Source organism: Culex pipiens, chromosome 2 (assembly GCF_016801865.2).
Source record: "Culex pipiens pallens isolate TS chromosome 2, TS_CPP_V2, whole genome shotgun sequence".
NCBI classification, from domain to species: Eukaryota; Metazoa; Arthropoda; class Insecta; order Diptera; family Culicidae; genus Culex; species Culex pipiens.
In genome coordinates this window covers 32,164,773-32,183,599 of record NC_068938.1, presented here as the reverse complement: position 1 = coordinate 32,183,599, position 18,827 = coordinate 32,164,773, and the positions used below count along the sequence as shown (strand labels likewise).

Sequence of the window (18,827 nt, the reverse complement as noted above, 5' to 3'; positions counted from 1 at the left end):
CTCACACCCAACCAGAACTGATCAGGAGCGTTTGGTACGGTATGTCCAGGCATCCTTCCTTCCCTGTTAATTCTGTGAAATGGGATCTTTTGTATGATGAATGTGTTCAAGATTTTTGACTGTTTGATGCTAACGAATTAATTCAAGAAAATCACAGTGATTATTGGAATGTTGTTTGCTCATCGCAAGTGTTCAAGCCACCGTCAAAATAATGTCTTAAAAGCTGAAATTTTCCGTTTCGTCACTGCAGAAATATAGGAAAAGAAAGTAACAATGAAGTTGCACAAAATAAATTGTTACTTTAAAAAATCTTGTAAAATGTTCTACAATATTTGAAAATTATTTACAATACATTGTAAATTATTTACAATTTATTTTTGTAATTTGCCTATTTCCAATTGAATCTACAGGATCACAAATTAGAAAAGACGTAAAAATCACAGGAAATAATAAATTTGCAATTTGTGTCAGTATCATAACTGCCATAAGCAATCGTCACACTTTTTGCATCAAGATTCTGATTATTTTTAGTTTTTTTTAATGATTTTTATTGCCTTTCTTCAAAGAGGAAACAAAATCTCTAAAAAGGTTTTTTTGTCATTTGTTCCAGGAAAACTCCCTCCGGATCAATCATCACGTTCCTGCCGTTACTCACCGGAAAGTGACGCACCAAATGTAAACAGCGCTGTCAGCACTTCCGGCCACTTCTGCTCATCCACGCAAGCAACAGTCGCAAAGATCCCGAAAGCTGCCCTACGGTGCTACTGCCAGCGTGTGCGTGTGCGATCGCACTATCCCACTCTGACCCTTAAAAGGATTTCCGGCGCATTCAAGCTCTCGGCGGAACAATAGATTATGGTTACCAGTAACGACGACAGCGATTTCAACCGTCAGCAGGAACATCCCGGCACAACTCTTGCTTCATTGCCACCGGCCCCATCATCATCAACGTCATCGTCATCCTCGATGTCAACGGCAGGACCGACGACGATGCCCCAAGGGCCAGAAGCGACTTCATCATCCCAAAACACTTTACCGGAATCTACGGGCGAAACACCTTTCGACGTGAAAACAGCCAAAAGGACACCAAAACAAGCCGTGGTGGCCACTAGACAGCAGCGACCCAAGCTGGCCGGATTCGAGTTTTACGAGAAAATTTTGGGTTCGCCGAAATATGTGGTAGGTGGATGCGCATTTCAGTACTAAGTTGAAGAGTGAGGGGAGGGAGTTCAAACGTTTCGGGTGGCATTTTTCGTAGAAATCTTTCGTGGGGTAAACAGTTCGAGGAAATGACTGATGGTAATAGATTTTAAGAGGTTATATGAGAGCATTTTAAGAAGTAATTAATTTGAACTTATTTGGCAACACTACATACAACAAATGTTTCCCCAAGTAGAGATTTGTTTCACTTTCAGTCTCATTTAGCAAAATTCGACCCTTTCAGCTAACCTAATTCAACCTAAACGTGGTCACCCCCTAAATGAGCTCCAATCCCAATGGAGCAATAAATTTGTCCCCCTCTTAGTACTAATACACGTGCCATCTCATCCACAAACAGGTGGCCCCGATGGTGGATGCCAGCGAGTTGGCCTGGCGGTTGCTGAGCCGCCGGCACGGTGCCCAGCTTTGCTATTCGCCCATGTTCCACAGCAGTTGTTTCACCAAGGATCCGAAGTACCGCAAAGACTCGCTGCAAACGTGCCCAGAGGATCGACCGCTGATCATACAGGTAAAATGACAAAGAGTTTTTTTTTGCCTTTCAAAACTGTTTATTTCACAAATCCAAAGTCATCACTTCAATCCAGTTTACAGCCAGTACTTGTTGTATCCGTAGCCGCCATAGTTCCACGCTCCATTATCAACGACCTTGGTCACAACTGGTGCCGCTTGGTATCCCCAGGTCTTTCCGTACACTGGCCAGCTTCCGTATGCTCCCGGGTAGCCGGCATAACCTCCCAGCACAGCGGACTTTCCGTACAGACCTCCGTAGGCTGGCCAAACCGAGCTGGAGACGGCCGGAACAGCCGCCGAGTAGGACACCACACTTGGAAGGTAGGATCCGTTGACAGCGACGGCCAGAGCCAGAGCCAGGACTGCGATGATGAACTTCATGGTGAAGATAGTCGGTTTACAATGCTTCTGATTGTAGTGAACTGAGAACTTTGTGCTAACTGATGGCTTGAAAAGTTGTGCCAATGCTTTATATACGATTAGGTCTGATTGTGAAAGGATAATTGTCGCAACAATTAGACCAATAAATTTTCTGGAATAGATTGGATACCACAGCTACGCTTCGTTGAGTGCAAGTCTACGTATCTTCCTTGCACAGTCATCGAAAATCACTCAAGCAAGACAAACTTGATGACCGTCACCTTCACTGAAACTTTGAACACCACAAATCAAAGTGAATCTAAACACGTACATTTACTTGAATGCACTTTTTTCAATATGTTTCATATATAAAGTGACCAACAAACCTCCAAAAGTCAACAGTTAGCAAAACTCACTTCACTACAATCAGAAGCATTGTAAACCAACTATCTTCACCATGAAGTTCATCATCGCAGTCCTGGCTCTGGCTCTGGCCGTCGCTGTTAACGGATCCTACCTTCCAAGTGTGGTGTCCTACTCTGCGGCTGTTCCGGCCGTCTCCAGCTCGGTTTGGCCAGCTTACGGAGGTGTGTACGGAAAGTCCGCCGTGCTGGGAGGCTATGCCGGCTACCCGGGAACCTACGGAAGCTGGCCAGTGTACGGAAAGACCTGGGGATACCAGGCGGCGCCGGTTGTGACCAAGGTCGTCGAGAACGGAGCGTGGAATTATGGCGGTTATGGATACAACAAGTACTGGCTGTAAACTAGATTGGATTGAGTTTTGATCTTTGGACAATAAATTGGATGAATTTTTAATAACATCAGATCGCTTATATTATCCGAAATTTTCCTTGTCTAAGAAGATGCCGGTTGGTGTCATGTTTTTTTATATTGTATATTTATTTTAAGACTTTCATTTAAAAATTGCTAAATAGGGGAAATATACCCATTTTAATCACTCTAAGCCGTTCGACCAATTCTCATAACTTTTGCCGTTTGCCGCTTTTAAATTAACATTTTCAGATGTATCAACAATGGAGAGTTACTTGCTCACTTTTATTTGAGCTATTTATAAGTTTGGAACAGTCAAAAACACTTTATAAAAGCTGTAATTCATGATCAAAGTGCTGATAGGCCGATAAAAGAAATAGGCTGATAAAGGGCATAGTTTCCCTATTATGTATATTGACCATTTTAAGACTTAGACTTGATTTTAAAATTCAAATAATAGTAGTTTATGCAACAAGTTGCAAAAAGAGGATTTTTTCAGCACGAGTCGTACATTTATCCAACGAGGTTCACCGAGTTGGATAAATACGAAGAGTGCTGAAAAATCAAGTTTTGCAACGAGTTCCATACAACATTTTTTTGCAATTCCGAAAAACACCCATTGAGTGAAATTTTGTGTCAAAAAATGTTGAAAAGTGTTACTTTTCGAAACAAGTGCTGAAAAGTTCAACTTTTCAGCACCCATTTCAGTGCTGAAAAGTAGAACTTTTCAGCATTTATATTGAAAAGTGTTATTTTTGGTACATAAAAGAAGGTTATTTCGTCGTTCAAGAATGATAGGAAAAGTAAGTAGTTTCACGACGGAATTGCAAAAATGTATTTTACGTTAAGGCCGTTCTAATTTTTATGTCAATAAACTTCAAAATTCATGGAAATAGAAGTGTAATCGACTGAAAACAATAAAGCATTTTCCTGCGTTAATAAATATATTTAGCATGTTTGAGATAGTTGAATAGTAGTTTATGCAACAAGTTGCAAAAAGAGGATTTTTTCAGCACGAGTCGTACATTTATCCAACGAGGTTCACCGAGTGCTGAAAAAATCAAGTATTGCAACGTATATACAACATACCATACAACATTTTTTGCAATTCCGAAAAACACCCATTGAGTGAAATTTTAAGTAAAATTTACATGTATTTTGTCAATAAATCGTTTAAATCAAAAGAATGTTGAAAAGTGTTACTTTTCGAAACAAGTGCTGAAAAGTTTTCAGCACCCATTTTAGTGCTGAAAAGAAGAACTTTTCAGCATTTATTTTGAAAAGTGTTGCTATTCGATTCTGTTATTTTTTGGTACAGAAAAGTATGCTATTTCGTCGTTCAAGAATGACAGGAAAAGTAAGTAGTTTCACGACGGAATTGCAAAAACATATTTTGAATTTTTGAGAAATTCCATTGCCGCAAATTTTTTTTTTTTACTCGCGAAAAAAATGTGTTCTCCTGTAGATAAACTTAGATATTTTGAAAACTAATTATTGAAAAACATTTTGAAACACAAATTTCATTGAAATGTTGAAACCATCTGTATCTTAGGTACGAAAAGAACAATACTAGAGTTTTTTTTCTTTTTAGTACTTTCATAAAACATTAAAACCTATCAAAAAAACTCTAAAATATTTGAAAATTTATCTCAAAATTGAACAAGTGGCAATAACTCTAAAACGGCACATTTTAATTTACATCAAAACATATACAACATGAAAAGCTTTTTATCCGAATAATTCTAGTCAATACCTACAACTTTACTATTTACTTCAAATTAATCAGAAAATTCTTCCCAAGATAAAGATTTTTGAATATTTTACCATTTTTTTTGGGTAGCTGCCAAAACTGTGCGAAGGAAGAATAAATCAACTTTATAATATTTTTTTTTTTTGTGATTTCGCATCTATAAAATCCGAAAATGCAACTAAATATCATTTGTTACCTATTTCAAAATTTACGACGCTTTTGATGTTTCAAAGCAGCTATTTAAAAAAAATCTTAAATATTGTTAAACCTTTTAGAAAATATCTGAAATTATGTTTTCTGTAAGGCCGCTGCAAATATTTTTCAAAGTTTATGTCGCATGGAACAAAAACAAATTTTACTGCGAGACTGTACGTAATTTTATCAATTGAGTCCAGTTTTTTTAACACACGCGCGCGAAGGAGAAAACTCGAAGTTCGAGGTCAACTCGACGGCCCAAATCAACTCTTTTTTTTTTGGTCAGAATCGAGGGACATAAACTTCAAAAAATATTTGCAATGGACTAATTGAGAAAAAAATGCAAAAACAGTTAATAGACAAAGTACATAAATGATAAACCTAATTAAACAAACAACTGGTGAATTCCAAACGTCCAGGCATTTATCACTGCAAGCACTGAATATCCCCATGTATTTTCATCAATTGATTGTGTTCATTTTTTTCTGATGGAGACGCACGGTCGATCAGCCCTTGCAGACTCTAGATGTACCTATCCAACTAAACATATTTCCCACAACAACTCCTCTACCCCTCTCTCATTTCCAGTTCTGCGGCAACGACCCGAAGGTGCTGCTCGAGGCGGGCCTGCTCGCCCAGGACCACTGCGACGCCATCGACATCAATCTCGGGTGCCCGCAGGCCATTGCCAAGCGTGGCCACTACGGGGCCTTCCTGCAGGACGAATGGGATCTGCTTAAGAAAATCGGTAAGCGTGAAATTTGATTTTGCTGCAGTCTTCTTTTTCTACGGCCCCACCCTTTTAGTTGTTGTTGTTGTTTTGGTAGAGGGCACGTATAGTAACTATAGTGGAGTTATGTACTAAAGGGAAAGGGGGTGATAAATTCTAGGGGGATACGCCTTCGGGATTAAGGGCGGCATAATCAACTTTTTTTTCCAATACAATCGATTCGATAAGCCTGAGGAGTGGGGACAAAAAACTTTGATTGGATGGTAATTGGGTTACGGATAAAGTAAAACTTTTAGTTGGATTTCCCTTTCTTGTATTTAAGGGAAGAGCACGTGCAAGAAGGTCAAATTTGGGTGCTTTGATCTACACCAAATATACTGTGGGTGAACTATGAATAAAATGTACGGTTACCGTGTCACGTTTAGTCAATATCATGAAAACTAATCGAAAAAATAACCTAATCGGTTTTATTACGATTAAGCCTAAATTAATCTTAAGCGCCTTAATTCACTCATCAATCTAACGATTAAGCACCTCTGACTAAAGCTAATCACGTGCACATTGAAAGAAATCAATCATCGTTACTGTAAAAGCGAAAACCTTTTCTCCGTCCCCGTCGTGTTATTTATTGATCACACCTGTCCCCGCGATCAAAATGTGTCCTCGCCCAAAGGTGATGGACAGCAAACTGACACGGAAGCATCAATCTGGTACACCGGTTTCATCTGGCACCGCACCCCTAAATGGATTGTGTAAAACAAGTTGATTGGACATCCTTGTTTATGATAAACTTTTGCCTGTCGTCGCCAATCTTCCTCCCCCGCTACCCAAAAACACCCTCCCATATTTTGCTAAACATTTGGTTCCAGCATCAGCCAGCCAGTAACAGTTTCCCACACCGCAAGATATAAAATAACAGCCAGCCATCAGCAGCAGTATATAGAACGTTCAACAAGTAGTGCAAAAAGAAAGTCTTTCTTTTCAACTCCCCTTCCATCAAAACGAATCCTTCCGGTTTTATGGAGTGTAGGGGAGAGTTGATCGTACTGGGCTTTGAATTTACGTAAATTCAGTTGAGTAGACTTAACCTTGAATTTTTATTTATAACCTTTTTAGTTAGGAGCAATTCTCTAGATCTCCTTATTTTTTTATGGTATGTTTTAGAAATTAATTCAAAAAACCTACAAAAATTGCCATTCATTTACGACTATATTCGCGCTGATCCCATTTTTGCCTTTTGCGATTGAAAGTTTAAGAAGAATCCTTCTAATTTTTAACTATGTTTTTGCGAGGCCAGACTATCGTTTTTGTTTTTTTTTTTTGGAAAAACTTTTTTTTTAGTTTTTATTTAGATGCATAACCAAATTTGCACTCCAAAACGAATCTATATGCAATATGGTCAAAAGACCCTCCGTGTATGCACGAGTGCAAGCAGCAGTGAAGTGCTCAGTGCTCCATCGTTTTTTCGAAATTTTTCGCCGTAATTTACCGGGATTAGCCGCGAGTTTGCTCCTGCAGCATGCCAAGGGCCGGCCGAGGCCGTGGCAGTTCGAGTGCGGCCTCGAAAAACCCGCGAAGTTCGTCTACCGGCCGTGTGCAAAAAGGTAAACAACCCAACGCCGCGTCGTCCGCCATCGCGCCGGGGAGTGTGTGCGCCAAAGGATTCGACCCGAAATTATTACACGCTAATTACCGCGTCCAGGATCGCAGCCCTATTAGGCTCCGTTCAGCTACTTCCGGCAATCCGTCGACCGATGGCGCTTCAACATCCGCCAACATTCCCACCAGTAACAAGTTCGCGAGACTGAGTGACGAGGAAAGCAACAACAACAACACCGACGGTAGCACTACCGACGACGACGACGACGACGATGGTTGTGCACGGAAGAAAGTGATTTCGCCAAAAAAAGTAATTACTCCAAAGGAACGACGACCACCACCAATTTTCGTTTTGGACACGTTGGCGGACGATGTTGACGAGCAGCTGGAAGGCCTCGTGTACTGCCTCAAAATAGGTAAATCGTCAGTGCAAGTGTTCACATTTGACCAAAAGAACTTCGACCTGGTTGTGGAGAAATTGAAGCGTAAAAACTTCAAATTCTACACATTCGACCCCGTGCAGAAGACCGCTGTTAAGATCGTCTTGCAGGGGTACCAAGACCGCCCGACCTCCGTCCTCAAGGAGCACCTCTCGGGTGTCGGAATAACGCCGCGAGACATAAAAGTCCTCTCGCGGAAGACAACAGTCACAGGTATACACACACTGTACCTGTTGTACTTCGATCGTGGCACCGTCAAACTTCAAGACCTGCGGCGGACTAAGGCGTTGGACGGTTTTTGGGTAAACTGGCGGTTTTACTCAAAAAATCCGACGGACGCAGCGCAATGTCACCGATGCCAGAAATTCGGCCACGGCTCGCGGAACTGCAACCTCCGGCCCCGCTGCGTGAAGTGCGGTGAGTCACACCTCTCGGAGGCGTGCGCACTGCCACGAAAGGCGGACTTGGGGGAAAATGCAGAACAAACCAAGCCGCGCGTAAAGTGCGCGAACTGCGGCGGTAACCATACCGGTAATTACCGCGGATGCGTCGCGCGGAAGTCCTACCTCGAGGAGCAGGAAAAGAGGAAGAAGAAAGCAGCAGCGTCCCATCCTCCTCAGCGAAGTACGAGCGCAGCCGTTCCTGCAGCTGGCCAGCGTACGGTTCCAGCGGACAACCCAGCGTTCCCTCCTGGATGGGGGCGGTCGTTTGCGAGCGTGGTCGCTGCCGGTAGCGGCGATGCGACCCAGCAAGGAGTCACCGGGGAAGATCTCTTCACCCTGCCGGAGTTCTTTGCTCTCGCGGGGGAGATGATGACGCGGTTTCGGAACTGCCGTAACAAGGCGGAGCAATTTCTGGCCCTCGGGGAGCTGATGATCAAGCACATCTATAAAGGATAAAAAATTGTGATCTAGTTTTAAGCTTTCTCTATTTCTATCCCCTTTCCCTTGCAATTTTAGTAAGTTTTTTTTTCTTATCTTTTTCTTACTTTCGGTAACCCTTTAACTACAAGCAACAATTGTTCGAAAATGGATTATGATGTAACACACAGCTGAAAGGAACTCCAAAACTCTGTAATGAACCTCAAAAGAACTTATTGTATCTTGATTATTCACCAATAAAACCGAATTGAAATTGAAATAAGCAATATGATAAATCGCTCCTTTTTCCAAGTTATTAGCACTGTTTGGTTTGAATTCTCGTTTCATTTCAAACAGATAAAAAATTGTCCTATTTTTGGATTTTTATGTTCATCACTTTTTACATGGGGATATAAAAAAAAATCATGGGAAAATGGATTGAGTAATTTCCCAAAATTTTCCATTTTCTTGGTAAAATTTTAGGTCCTGGACTACTCAGAAAAAATATATATTTTCTTTTTCAAATCTATTTTTATGATTTGCGGGAAAATATATTTTTTAGAAAATTTCGGAAGGCTTTGAATGATTTTTTGTTGGCTCAATAAAAAAAATCTCTTAATTATTTTTTAATGAAATGCATAGTTTCAAGTCAAAGGTACTTTCAGGTTTAAATTTACGAAAAAATATATTTTTGCAATTCTTAAATCAGGAGTTAGGTTTTAAAAGGTCCAAATAACCTTTTTTTATTTGCTTTTTGTGTGTTTTTGAATACTCCTGACTCAAGGTGGTTTCAAAAACACCCAAAAAGCAAAACAAAAAAATAGATTTTTTGGACCTTTTAAAAAAATCCAGAAATATTGTATAACAAACAACACCATTTTTTTTTTGTTTTTTTGGAAAAAAAACTTGAAAAAATCTTTCTGCTTTCTTTTTTGAACTTTGTTGCTGGTTGCTCAGGCAGCTTTTAAAAAAGTCAATTTTGTTAGAAAAATACTTGCTTTCATTGTCACCAACTAATTACATGCCGAAGACACCAAATCGCTCATAAAATTTCTTCTCAAGTTTAAGATTTTTATATATTTAAATACCAGTCAGCTCGAAAAAAATTATGAAAGCTTGTATGAAAAAACTTAATAAGCTAAATGGTTTTTTTGGAAAAACAAACAAGGACATTTATTTTGGGGTAATTCTCTACCAACTCACACAGCAGTTGCCCCGACCCCTCTTCGATTTGCGTGAAACTTTGTCCTAAGGGGTAACTTTAGTCCCTGATCACGAATCCGAGGTCCGTTTTTTTATATCTCGTGACGGAGGGGCGGTACGACCCCTTCCATTTTTGAACATGCGAAAAAAGAGGTGTTTTTCAATAATTTGCAGCCTGAAACGGTGATGAGATAGAAATTTGATGTCAAAGGGACTTTTATGTAAAATTAGACGCCCGATTTGATGGCGTACTCAGAATTTCGAAAAAACGTATTTTTCATCGAAAAAAACACTGAAAAAGTTTTTAAAATTCTCCCATTTTAAAACTTTATTTCGTAAAATCGCGATAACTCGTGATGTTTATAAGCAAACCCCTTATGTTTATATATCAAAATTTTTGTAATTGTCTACTCTACAACTTTGTAGAACATTGTTATACTCTAAAAACTAACCCTGCAAAGTTAGAAAAAACACGAAATTTTAAAATGAAAATTTTTGTTCTAAATGAAAAAATGACCCTTCTGGGTCAATGTAGATTCGAAAAGTGCATTAAATTTTTTACAGTCGAGTAACGGAAAATGGGAGAATTTTTAAAACTTTTTTAGTGTTTTTTTCGATGAAAAATACGTTTTTTCGGAATTCTGAGTTCACCATCAAATCGGGCGTCTAATTTGATATAAAAGTCCCTTTGACACCAAATTTCTATCTCATCACCGTGTCAGGCTGCAAATTATTGAAAAACACCTCTTTTTTCGCATGTTTAAAAATGGAAGGGGTCGTACCGCCCCTCCGTCACGAGATATCAAAAAACGGACCTCGGATTCGTGATCAGGGACAAAAGTTACCCCTTAGGACAAAGTTTCACGCAAATCGAAGAGGGTTCGGGGCAACTGCTGTGTGAGTTGGCGGAGAATTACCCAAAATACAAAAAAAGGTTTTAAAAACTCTGCCATTTTTTGTTAATCAACTGTAAAAAAATGGAACATGACATTTTAAGTAAATTTAATGTACATGTAACAAAAATGTAACAAAAAATTTCATTTTAAAATTTCGTGTTTTTTGTCGAAAAACGTCTTTTTTCGCCGCAATGCAAGTGGTCGTACCACCCCTCCGTCACGATATATAAAAAAACAGACTTCGGATTCTTGATCAGGGACAAAAAATACCCCTTAGGACAAAGATTCACGCAAATTAAAGAGGGGTCGGGACAACTGCTGTGTGAGTTGGCGGAGAATAACCCAGATTCAAAATTTCAAAAACATTTAATGGTTTTAAAAACTTTTAAAAATGATATATGGTACGGATTTTTCACTACTAAAAGCCGAAATTTGTCACTTAGTTGTTTTCCCCAGCATCCCTTCCATTTATGTTTTAGCCCTTCACCTCCTTTCGCTGGAAGATTCCATCACCCCAGCGTTATCGCGTAGTGTATATGAGGAGTAAAACCCGTCAGCTGTCTGATATCAAAGTTAGCAATAAGGCTTCTCACTCGACTCCCTTGCCCCGCTTGTTGGTGGTTCCCCTTTCGTCAACCGCTCCTCCACTGACTGACTTGCATTGCCCAAGCTGAATGTCCTTTTCACAACTGCTGGAATATTCCCGAGGGATTACTCGGGCGGAAGGAGATTTTTTTTTGCTCCATTCCTTTACCCACCATCAGCAGTTTCCTTTTCCAGGAAGCCGAGTTTCATCTGGTTTGTCTCCCCCTGCGGGGCCAAAGTTATCCAATTTTTTCATCTTTTTTTCTATCGTTTTGTCACTCTACTACAACTGCTGTATTTGTATACACGCTTTTGTTGCTAGTGATGGACCCCTCGGTTCAGGTTTTTTTTTGCCTCTTTATTTTTTGTTCACCACAATTATTTAAATTTTTAAAATGGCGTAACGGTGCAGAAGGTAAAACAAATTTAAATCAAGTTTTATATGTTTATATTTATTATTTTTAAAAAAATCACAAAGCATTAGTTTTAAGCCCGCTCAAAAAATTACCACCAAAGTGGAAGCAAGCTAGTAGGGCGTGAACGTGGACGCGCATATTTTGAATTACTTGCGGGTGACAAAACCTTTTTCTTTTTCTTCTTTTTTGCACCGACAGCTTTAATTTTACTACGCTTTAAGCCGTAGCAAAGAAAGAAGCAGGGCACGTTCAGGAAAGTTTTGGTTCTGGTTCAGGAAAGTTAAGAGACGGCCCCGCAGGCACGGATGATGGGCCTCTTGCTTCAGACGGCGGCGGCGGCTCAGTGTGTATTTTGGCAGATAATCTGCAGAAACTTGACAAATTTAAAATTCTAAGGATTGCTTTGTTGAACCGATAAGCTAAAATGCATAATTTGGGAAGACTGCATGAAGAGGCCGGCCCGGTGGCGCAGTGGTTAGCGTGGTAGCCTCTCACCCCAGTAAGGCCTGGGTTCAATCCCAGACGGACCCGGTGGCATTTTTCGAGACGAGATTTGCCTGACCACGCCTTCTATCGGATGGGGAAGTAAAACGTCGGTCCATTTGCGTAAAAGAGGTTTTGGGTGACTCACCACACATAACCTTTGGACGCCTAGAAATGAGCAGAAACTTGCAACAGAGACCACAAAAGACCCGGGGGTCGTTAAAGTGGATTACTTTGCTTTGCATGAAGAGGCAACTTCTTTTTTGTAAAATTTCTCAGATTCATGGAATCAATATAGGAATATTCGTTCTAAAATTTTTATTCTTCGATTTCTTCAACCTTAGCTGTGATGCAAAACAGTTTCGACAATTCTCGTTTCTTTTCTGTCTGTCAAAGATTGTAATAAAATCGTTAAAAACAAAGCAATAATCATTACATAAAATTGGTTGTAATTTGTGAAAAAAAGAAAAAAAAAACAGAATTTCCAAGATTTCAAAAAAAAAACAATTACAAAAGTGTATTTAATAAATGCTTTATAGATTATATTATCACAATTATAATTCTGTCCCAAATTTGCAAAAAAAATGGGGCATTCTGTTCTATTGGCCTTTTATTTTTGTCTAAGTCTATCTAAGTCCATTTGTTGTTAAGTCTATCTTTGTGTCCATTGACATTCTCAAAAGATGACTTTTCCCTCAACAAATTTACAGTAGATTATTTATAGTTGTTCGCCAATCGTGTTCTACAAATCTCCGAATAAATAATCGAATAAATTTCTATAGAGCAATTTTCTACGAAATCAGTTTTGTTTTTTGCAATTTTAATTTTTGATTTTTTTAATCCGGCTGAAATTTTTTTGGTGCCCAAAGAAGCCATTTTGCATTATTAGTTTGTCCATATAATTTTCCATACAAATTTGGCAGCTGTCCATACAATAATGATTTACAAAAATTCAAAAATCTGTGTCTTTTGAAGGAATTTTTTGATCGATTTGGTGTCTTCGGCAAAGTTGTAGGTATGGATAAGGACTACACTGAAAAAAATGATACACGGTAAATTTTTTTGGGTGATTTTTAATTTCACTTTTTGTCACTAAAACTTGGTTTGCAAAAAAAATACTATTTTTATTTTTTTTTCATTTTCTGATATGTTTTAGAGGACATCAAATGTCAACTTTTCAGAAATTTCCTGGTTGTGCAAAAAATCTTTGACCGAGTTATAATTTTTTTAATCAATACTGATTTTTTCAAAAAATCGAAATACTGGTCGCAAAATTTTTCCAACTTCATTTTTCGATGTAAAATCAAATTTGCAATCAAAAAGTACTTTAGTGAAATTTTGATAAAGTGCACCGTTTTCAAGTTAAAGCCATTTTTAGGTAACTTTTTTGAAAATAGTCGCATTTTTTTTCTAAATTAGTGCCCATGTTTGCCCACTTTTGAAAACAAGTTTTTTGAGTAGTTGAGGAAATTCTTTATATTTTGCATTTTTGAACTTTGTTGATACGACCCTTAGTTGCTGAGTTATTGCCGTGCAAAGATTTATTCAATTCAATTCGGTTTTATTTGTGAATAATCAAGTTACAATGAGTTCATTTAGGTACGCAACAGAGTTTTGGTGTTCCTTTCAGCTGTGTTTTACATCGTAATTCAATCGAAAAATTATTACTTATAACTATGTAATAGACAAGAGTAAGAAAAAGTTTTCAAAAAACTTACAGAAAGTGCAAAGATTTAAAAACAGAAATATTGATGTTTTCTAAGTCTCATCCAAACAACCCATTATTTTCTAATGTCGATATCTCGGCCACTAATAGTCCGATTTTCAATTTTAAAATATGAAACATTCGTGAAATTTTCTGATCTTTTCGAAAAAAATATTTTTAAAATTTTTAAACCGAGACTAACATTTTAAAAGTGCATAATATTGAATGTTTGGCCCTTTAGAAAAGTTAGTCTTAGTTTAATTTTTTTTCGAAAAGATCGGAAAATTTACGAATGTTTCATATTTTAACATTGTAAATCGGACCATTAGTTGCTGAGATATCGAAATTAGAAAATTGTGGGTTGTTTGGGTGAGACTTAGAAAACATAAATTTTCCTGTTTTTAAATTTTTGCATGGCAATATCTCAGCTACTAAGGGTCGTATCAACAAAGTTCAAAAAAGCAAAATATAGAGAATTTTATAAGATTTTCAAAAATATTTTTTTTCAAAAGTGGGCAAATATGAGCACTAAAAATAAAAAAAATAAAAACAGCGACGATTTTCAAAAAAGTCAACTTAAATTGATTTAACTTAAACATTTTATCAAAATTTCACTAGACTACTTTTTGATTGCAAATTTGATTTTACATCGAAAAATGAAGTTGAAAAATTTTTGCGACCAATATTTAGATTTTTTTGAAATAATCTGTGTTGATTAAAAAAATCATAACTCGGTTAAAGATTTTTTGCACAACCTGGAAATTTCTGAAAAGTTGGCATTTGATGTCCTCTAAAATATATCAAAAAATAAAAAAAATAAAAATAGTGTTTTTTTTTTTGCAAATCAAGTTTTAGTGACAAAAAGTTAAATAAAAATCACCAAAAAATTTTTTACCGTGTATCATTTTTTCCAGTGTAGTCCGTATCCATACCTACAACTTTGCCGAAGACACCAAATTATTTTAAGGGGTAGGGAGGGGGGGCGACATAAACCTTGATAAATATTTGTAACGGCCTAACTAAGAAAGGAATTTTCGATCACGTTCGATACAAACAATAAAAAAATAATCATGGCTCTACTCCATGCTTGTAATCTCTATTGGACTTTCAAAGAAATCAAATTTATTGCATTCCTCTTTCTTTTAAATCTCTTATTTCGTTCATAAAAATATGGAGACGCCCGGTTGAGCAGTCCTTGTAGTCATTGACCAAGCGTCCCCATATTTTTCACTTTAACCTTCAAACCCGCTGCACATCAAATTAAAAACGCAACTTTTCAAATAATTAGTTTTTTTTATTCTTGCTAATTTCCTTCTCCTCTTTCAATTTCCTACACAGTGAGCACGCTGCACCAGCATCTGAGCATCCCGGTAACGTGCAAGGTGCGCATCTTCGAGGACATGGCCAAAACCATCCGGTACGCAAAGATGCTCGAGTCGGCCGGCTGCCAGATGCTGGTCGTTCACGGCCGAACGCGCGACCAGAAGGGCCCGCTGACCGGTGTGGCCGACTGGAAGTATGTCAAGGTGTTGAAGTGAGTAGATTTTTTTAGGGTTGAGGATTTGGGTTTGGATTGAAGGAAAATGTTGGTTATTACAGAGAAATTATGAAAATTCCGGTTCTTTCAAATGGAAACATCATGTCCGTTGAGGACGTTCATCGCTGCATTGAGGAAACTGGCGTGAACGGAGTTATGACTGCGGAGGGCAACTTGTTCAACCCGTTCCTTTTCGAAGGAATCAATCCGACTAGTTGGACCGTTGCCCTCGAATATCTGGACATTGTGGAGAAATATCCTGCGCCGATTTCGTACATCCGAGGACATTTGTTCAAAATTCTTCATCATTTGTGAGTAAACTACACCATTCAATTTAGTTAACCATTTTAAGACAAACGTTTTCTCTAGGATGAACCTCAAATCCAACGGACCTCTTCGCGAGCAAATGGCCACCAGCCACTCGGTGGCCGATTTCCGCGCCATCGTCAAGCAGCTCGAGGCCAAGTACGAGCCGTTCCACGAGGGACTGCAACGCTGGACCGGCGAAGAGACCAACACCGAGCAACCGCCGGAATCCGAACCCGACCAACCAACCTACAACCTCGCCCTTCCACCGTGGCTGTGCCAACCGTACATCCGGGCCCCGCCGGAAGTCCACCGGCAAAAGATGGTCGACTCGGCACGGGCCGCCGCCGATCCGAACCGCGAAAAGCGCATCTTCCTCGACTCGGACGGGAACGAAATTTCCCGCAAAAAGATGAAAAAGATGCGCCGCGTCGAACGCAGACCAAACCGGGCCGGTCTCCTACCCTCCGATCCGAAGCGCGAACCCAGCCGGCGGTTTGACGATATCTGCAAAAACACCAAACTCGACTGCACCAATCCGATGGTAATTGATGTGTGGGATGTGGAATTTGAATTTTTGCAACATAAATTAACCCGATTTCTCTTCTCTTATTTTCCATCAGGGATTGAAGTGTGACCATCAGTTGTGTCGTGTTTGCTGCCGGGTTCGATGCTACCACGAGGATCGGGACTGCGCGGGCCATAAATTATTCATCAAGACCCGCCGGGATAAAGCGAAACGGCTTACCGAGGCGGAAAAACTGGAGCAGCAGCAGCAGCAAGCGAAGGCTGTCGATGAGGGAAAGGATGATGACAATGCAGCGGCGAAGGACGGACAGGAGCAGAAGCAGCTAATGGAGATTGAGAGTTGATGGTTGGAGATTTGGTTCGATAATGTTTTTCTTTTGTCCTGGACTCAACAGGTTGAATTTATAACTAGATAAATGTTTGTAAAGAATACATTAAAAATCTGAATAGTTTCTTTTATGCCGAAATCGCCTTCAGCCCACTCTTAAACAATCTCGAACAAGAAAAATGCATTTTTATTGCTTATGCTTACACTATTCTTAATTTAATTTATTTTTTCGATGGGCCTTTTTTCTTCTATTTAAGATAAAAAAAAAAACAAAAAATATCTTACTTTTATACATTAAATTCGAGTTCTGCGACCCCAATTCAGTCAGATTTGAATTGATGTATTGCCTATCAAATTACCAAATGCATTTTCTCAATATATCATCACCGCCATTTTAGCCGCCATCTTGGATTTAAAAATTCTAAATCACTTCAAGGGTAAGCTCGACAATTAAAAATAAGACTACGTATCGTTATTTCGACAATTCTATTGGCTATAATCTTATCGACGATAACGGACGATTCTAATATATTTCTAAAATTGATTTAATCCAACCAAATCTTTAATTTTTAAAGCCTTCACATTTTTTGTAAATAATATAGTGAGTTTCAAAGTATAAAAACTCAAATTCACACAAATACCACATTTTTTTCGAAAATACTCTAATAATGTATAATGGCAGGAAACGATGCGAAATTCGGTATGCATTTTCACTTTATTAGAGTTTGTTCGAGCAGAAACTTGCACTAGAGACCAAAAAAGACCTGGGGTCGTTAAAATGGATGGTTTGGCTTTTTTTTTTTGTAAAATCCTCAAATTTTCACAAAATACCTGTTCGACGAGATTTTGATGTGATCAGCTTATTTGTAAATAACCTTGATTCCGTTTTTATCGCCACCAATGTTCTACAGATTCTTGATTTTAAAACGTCAAGTTCAGGAACGGAAGCGAAATCAAGCGTTTTAATCTGCGTTCCAAACCGAAAATTAAAGTCCGCTTTAATTTGAATTCTGGAGGGACAAAGAAAATACATGTATTGAAAATATTTTATTATTTTTTTGCGAAAATTTTTGTATTTTTTAAGCAAAAAAGTCAAAAAATTTGCAAAATTTCGCTTCACTTGATACACTTATGGCAAATTATACAAATTTTAGTGTTTAAGAAAAAAAACGGTGTTTTGTGAAAATTTTAGTATTTTACAAAAAAAAACTTCAACTAATTAAAAATGGATTTAAAATTTCGTTTCGTTTGCTACCCATATTGCAAATTATGAAAATTGAAGTATTTTCGAAAAATACCGTATTTTGTAATTTTTTTTGTAATTTTACAAAAAAAAAACTCTCGTAGAGTGTAAAATGCATACATTTCGCTTCGTTTAATTCCCATAATACGATTCATTAAAAATTCAAAAAAAAACACTGTATTTTGTCAACACAATTTGAGTATTCAGCCATTCCACGTCAAACAGGAAGTCTACAAATCAAAAATGCTCCGATTTGGCGGGAAAAAATTAACTTTTTTCACCAAAACTGCGGTAACATGAAAATTTCAGCGATGACCTGGGACCTGGGACGTAGGTACCAAAATTTTCCTAATTAAAAAACGCAACTTTTGGTACCCAAACATGCATAGCGCTCTGAAATTGGTTCAAAACAAAAAAATACGGGTCTTACTATTTGGATCAAAGAACACCCACTCCAAATTTGAGCCAAATCGGAGCACCTTTGATTTGGAGACTTCCTGTTTGACGTGGAATGGCTGTATTAATAATTAAAACTTATTTACTGTCTTATAAAAAAAACATGTTCTTAGTTAAAGCTTTGAAAATTCAACATCATATGGTTGGATTAAGTAAATTTAAAAAAGATTTTCAAAATGAGTTATCGTCACGATGACGTACTTAAGATATAAAAAAATAGCATGTCTGATATTTGGCACCATGAAAGAAGGGCTCTTTCCTGACATTTTGTGGGTTCCGACAAAATATTTAAATTATGTAAAGCAACTTTTTTAAAGATATATTGTTTAATTAAAGTATTTTTCTTCAGAAAAAAAGTCGTTGAAAATCGATGGGAAAGAATATGTGTCAAGAGACTCTTGCTCTAAATTACATTAGTATATACCAGATTTTTAGCTTTCTTTGAAACAATCCAAAAATCCAAGATGGAAGCCACAATACGACCGAATAAAAATCTTTTCAAAAGGTTCTCAAAAATATTTTTTTTAATTCTCTGCCATATAACACTATGACATACACGCCATGGCTGAATAAGATTATTGCAAATCAATGTACCTAAAAATGTTCTTCGTCGGAAGGACGCCTAGAGAGTCCTTTCAAATTCAAAATATCCGTAACCTAGAAAAGATTTTACCTAGGGATTTTTGATTTGTTCAAATTTTGAAT

At 38.0% G+C, this 18,827-nt stretch overlaps 3 protein-coding genes across 3 annotated transcripts; 2 read left to right on the top strand and 1 right to left on the bottom strand.

The window, feature by feature from the left end:
• The first annotated feature begins 610 nt into the window (after window positions 1-610).
• LOC120426898 (tRNA-dihydrouridine(16/17) synthase [NAD(P)(+)]-like) lies at window positions 611-16,542 on the top strand. The gene is made up of 7 exons (XM_039591708.2): window positions 611-1,179; window positions 1,559-1,729; window positions 5,396-5,555; window positions 15,063-15,258; window positions 15,324-15,572; window positions 15,631-16,111; window positions 16,191-16,542. The coding sequence occupies exons 1-7, from the start codon at window positions 856-858 to the stop codon at window positions 16,437-16,439; spliced, it is 1,830 nt and encodes a 609-aa protein (XP_039447642.1). The 5' UTR covers window positions 611-855; the 3' UTR covers window positions 16,440-16,542.
• Window positions 1,746-2,152, bottom strand: LOC120426899 (uncharacterized). The gene has a single exon (XM_039591710.2). It carries the CDS (start codon window positions 2,110-2,112, stop codon window positions 1,807-1,809), a length of 306 nt encoding a protein of 101 aa, XP_039447644.1. The 5' UTR covers window positions 2,113-2,152; the 3' UTR covers window positions 1,746-1,806.
• Window positions 2,517-2,862, top strand: LOC128092725 (uncharacterized). The gene has a single exon (XM_052707162.1). It carries the CDS (start codon window positions 2,549-2,551, stop codon window positions 2,852-2,854), a length of 306 nt encoding a protein of 101 aa, XP_052563122.1. The 5' UTR covers window positions 2,517-2,548; the 3' UTR covers window positions 2,855-2,862.
• Window positions 16,543-18,827: the final 2,285 nt, after the last annotated feature.

What these genes read in the sequence shown, in the direction of transcription:
- LOC120426898 (XM_039591708.2), top strand. Translation starts at nt 856, where the DNA reads ATGGTTACCAGTAACGACGACAGCGATTTCAACCGTCAGCAGGAACAT. An exon ending in ATCGACCGCTGATCATACAG is followed by an intron (nt 1,730 to 5,395) that starts GTAAAATGACAA and finishes TCTCATTTCCAG; the next exon opens with TTCTGCGGCAACGACCCGAA. An exon ending in TTCAAAATTCTTCATCATTT is followed by an intron (nt 15,573 to 15,630) that starts GTGAGTAAACTA and finishes CGTTTTCTCTAG; the next exon opens with GATGAACCTCAAATCCAACG.
- LOC120426899 (XM_039591710.2), bottom strand. Translation starts at nt 2,112, where the DNA reads ATGAAGTTCATCATCGCAGTCCTGGCTCTGGCTCTGGCCGTCGCTGTC.
- LOC128092725 (XM_052707162.1), top strand. Translation starts at nt 2,549, where the DNA reads ATGAAGTTCATCATCGCAGTCCTGGCTCTGGCTCTGGCCGTCGCTGTT.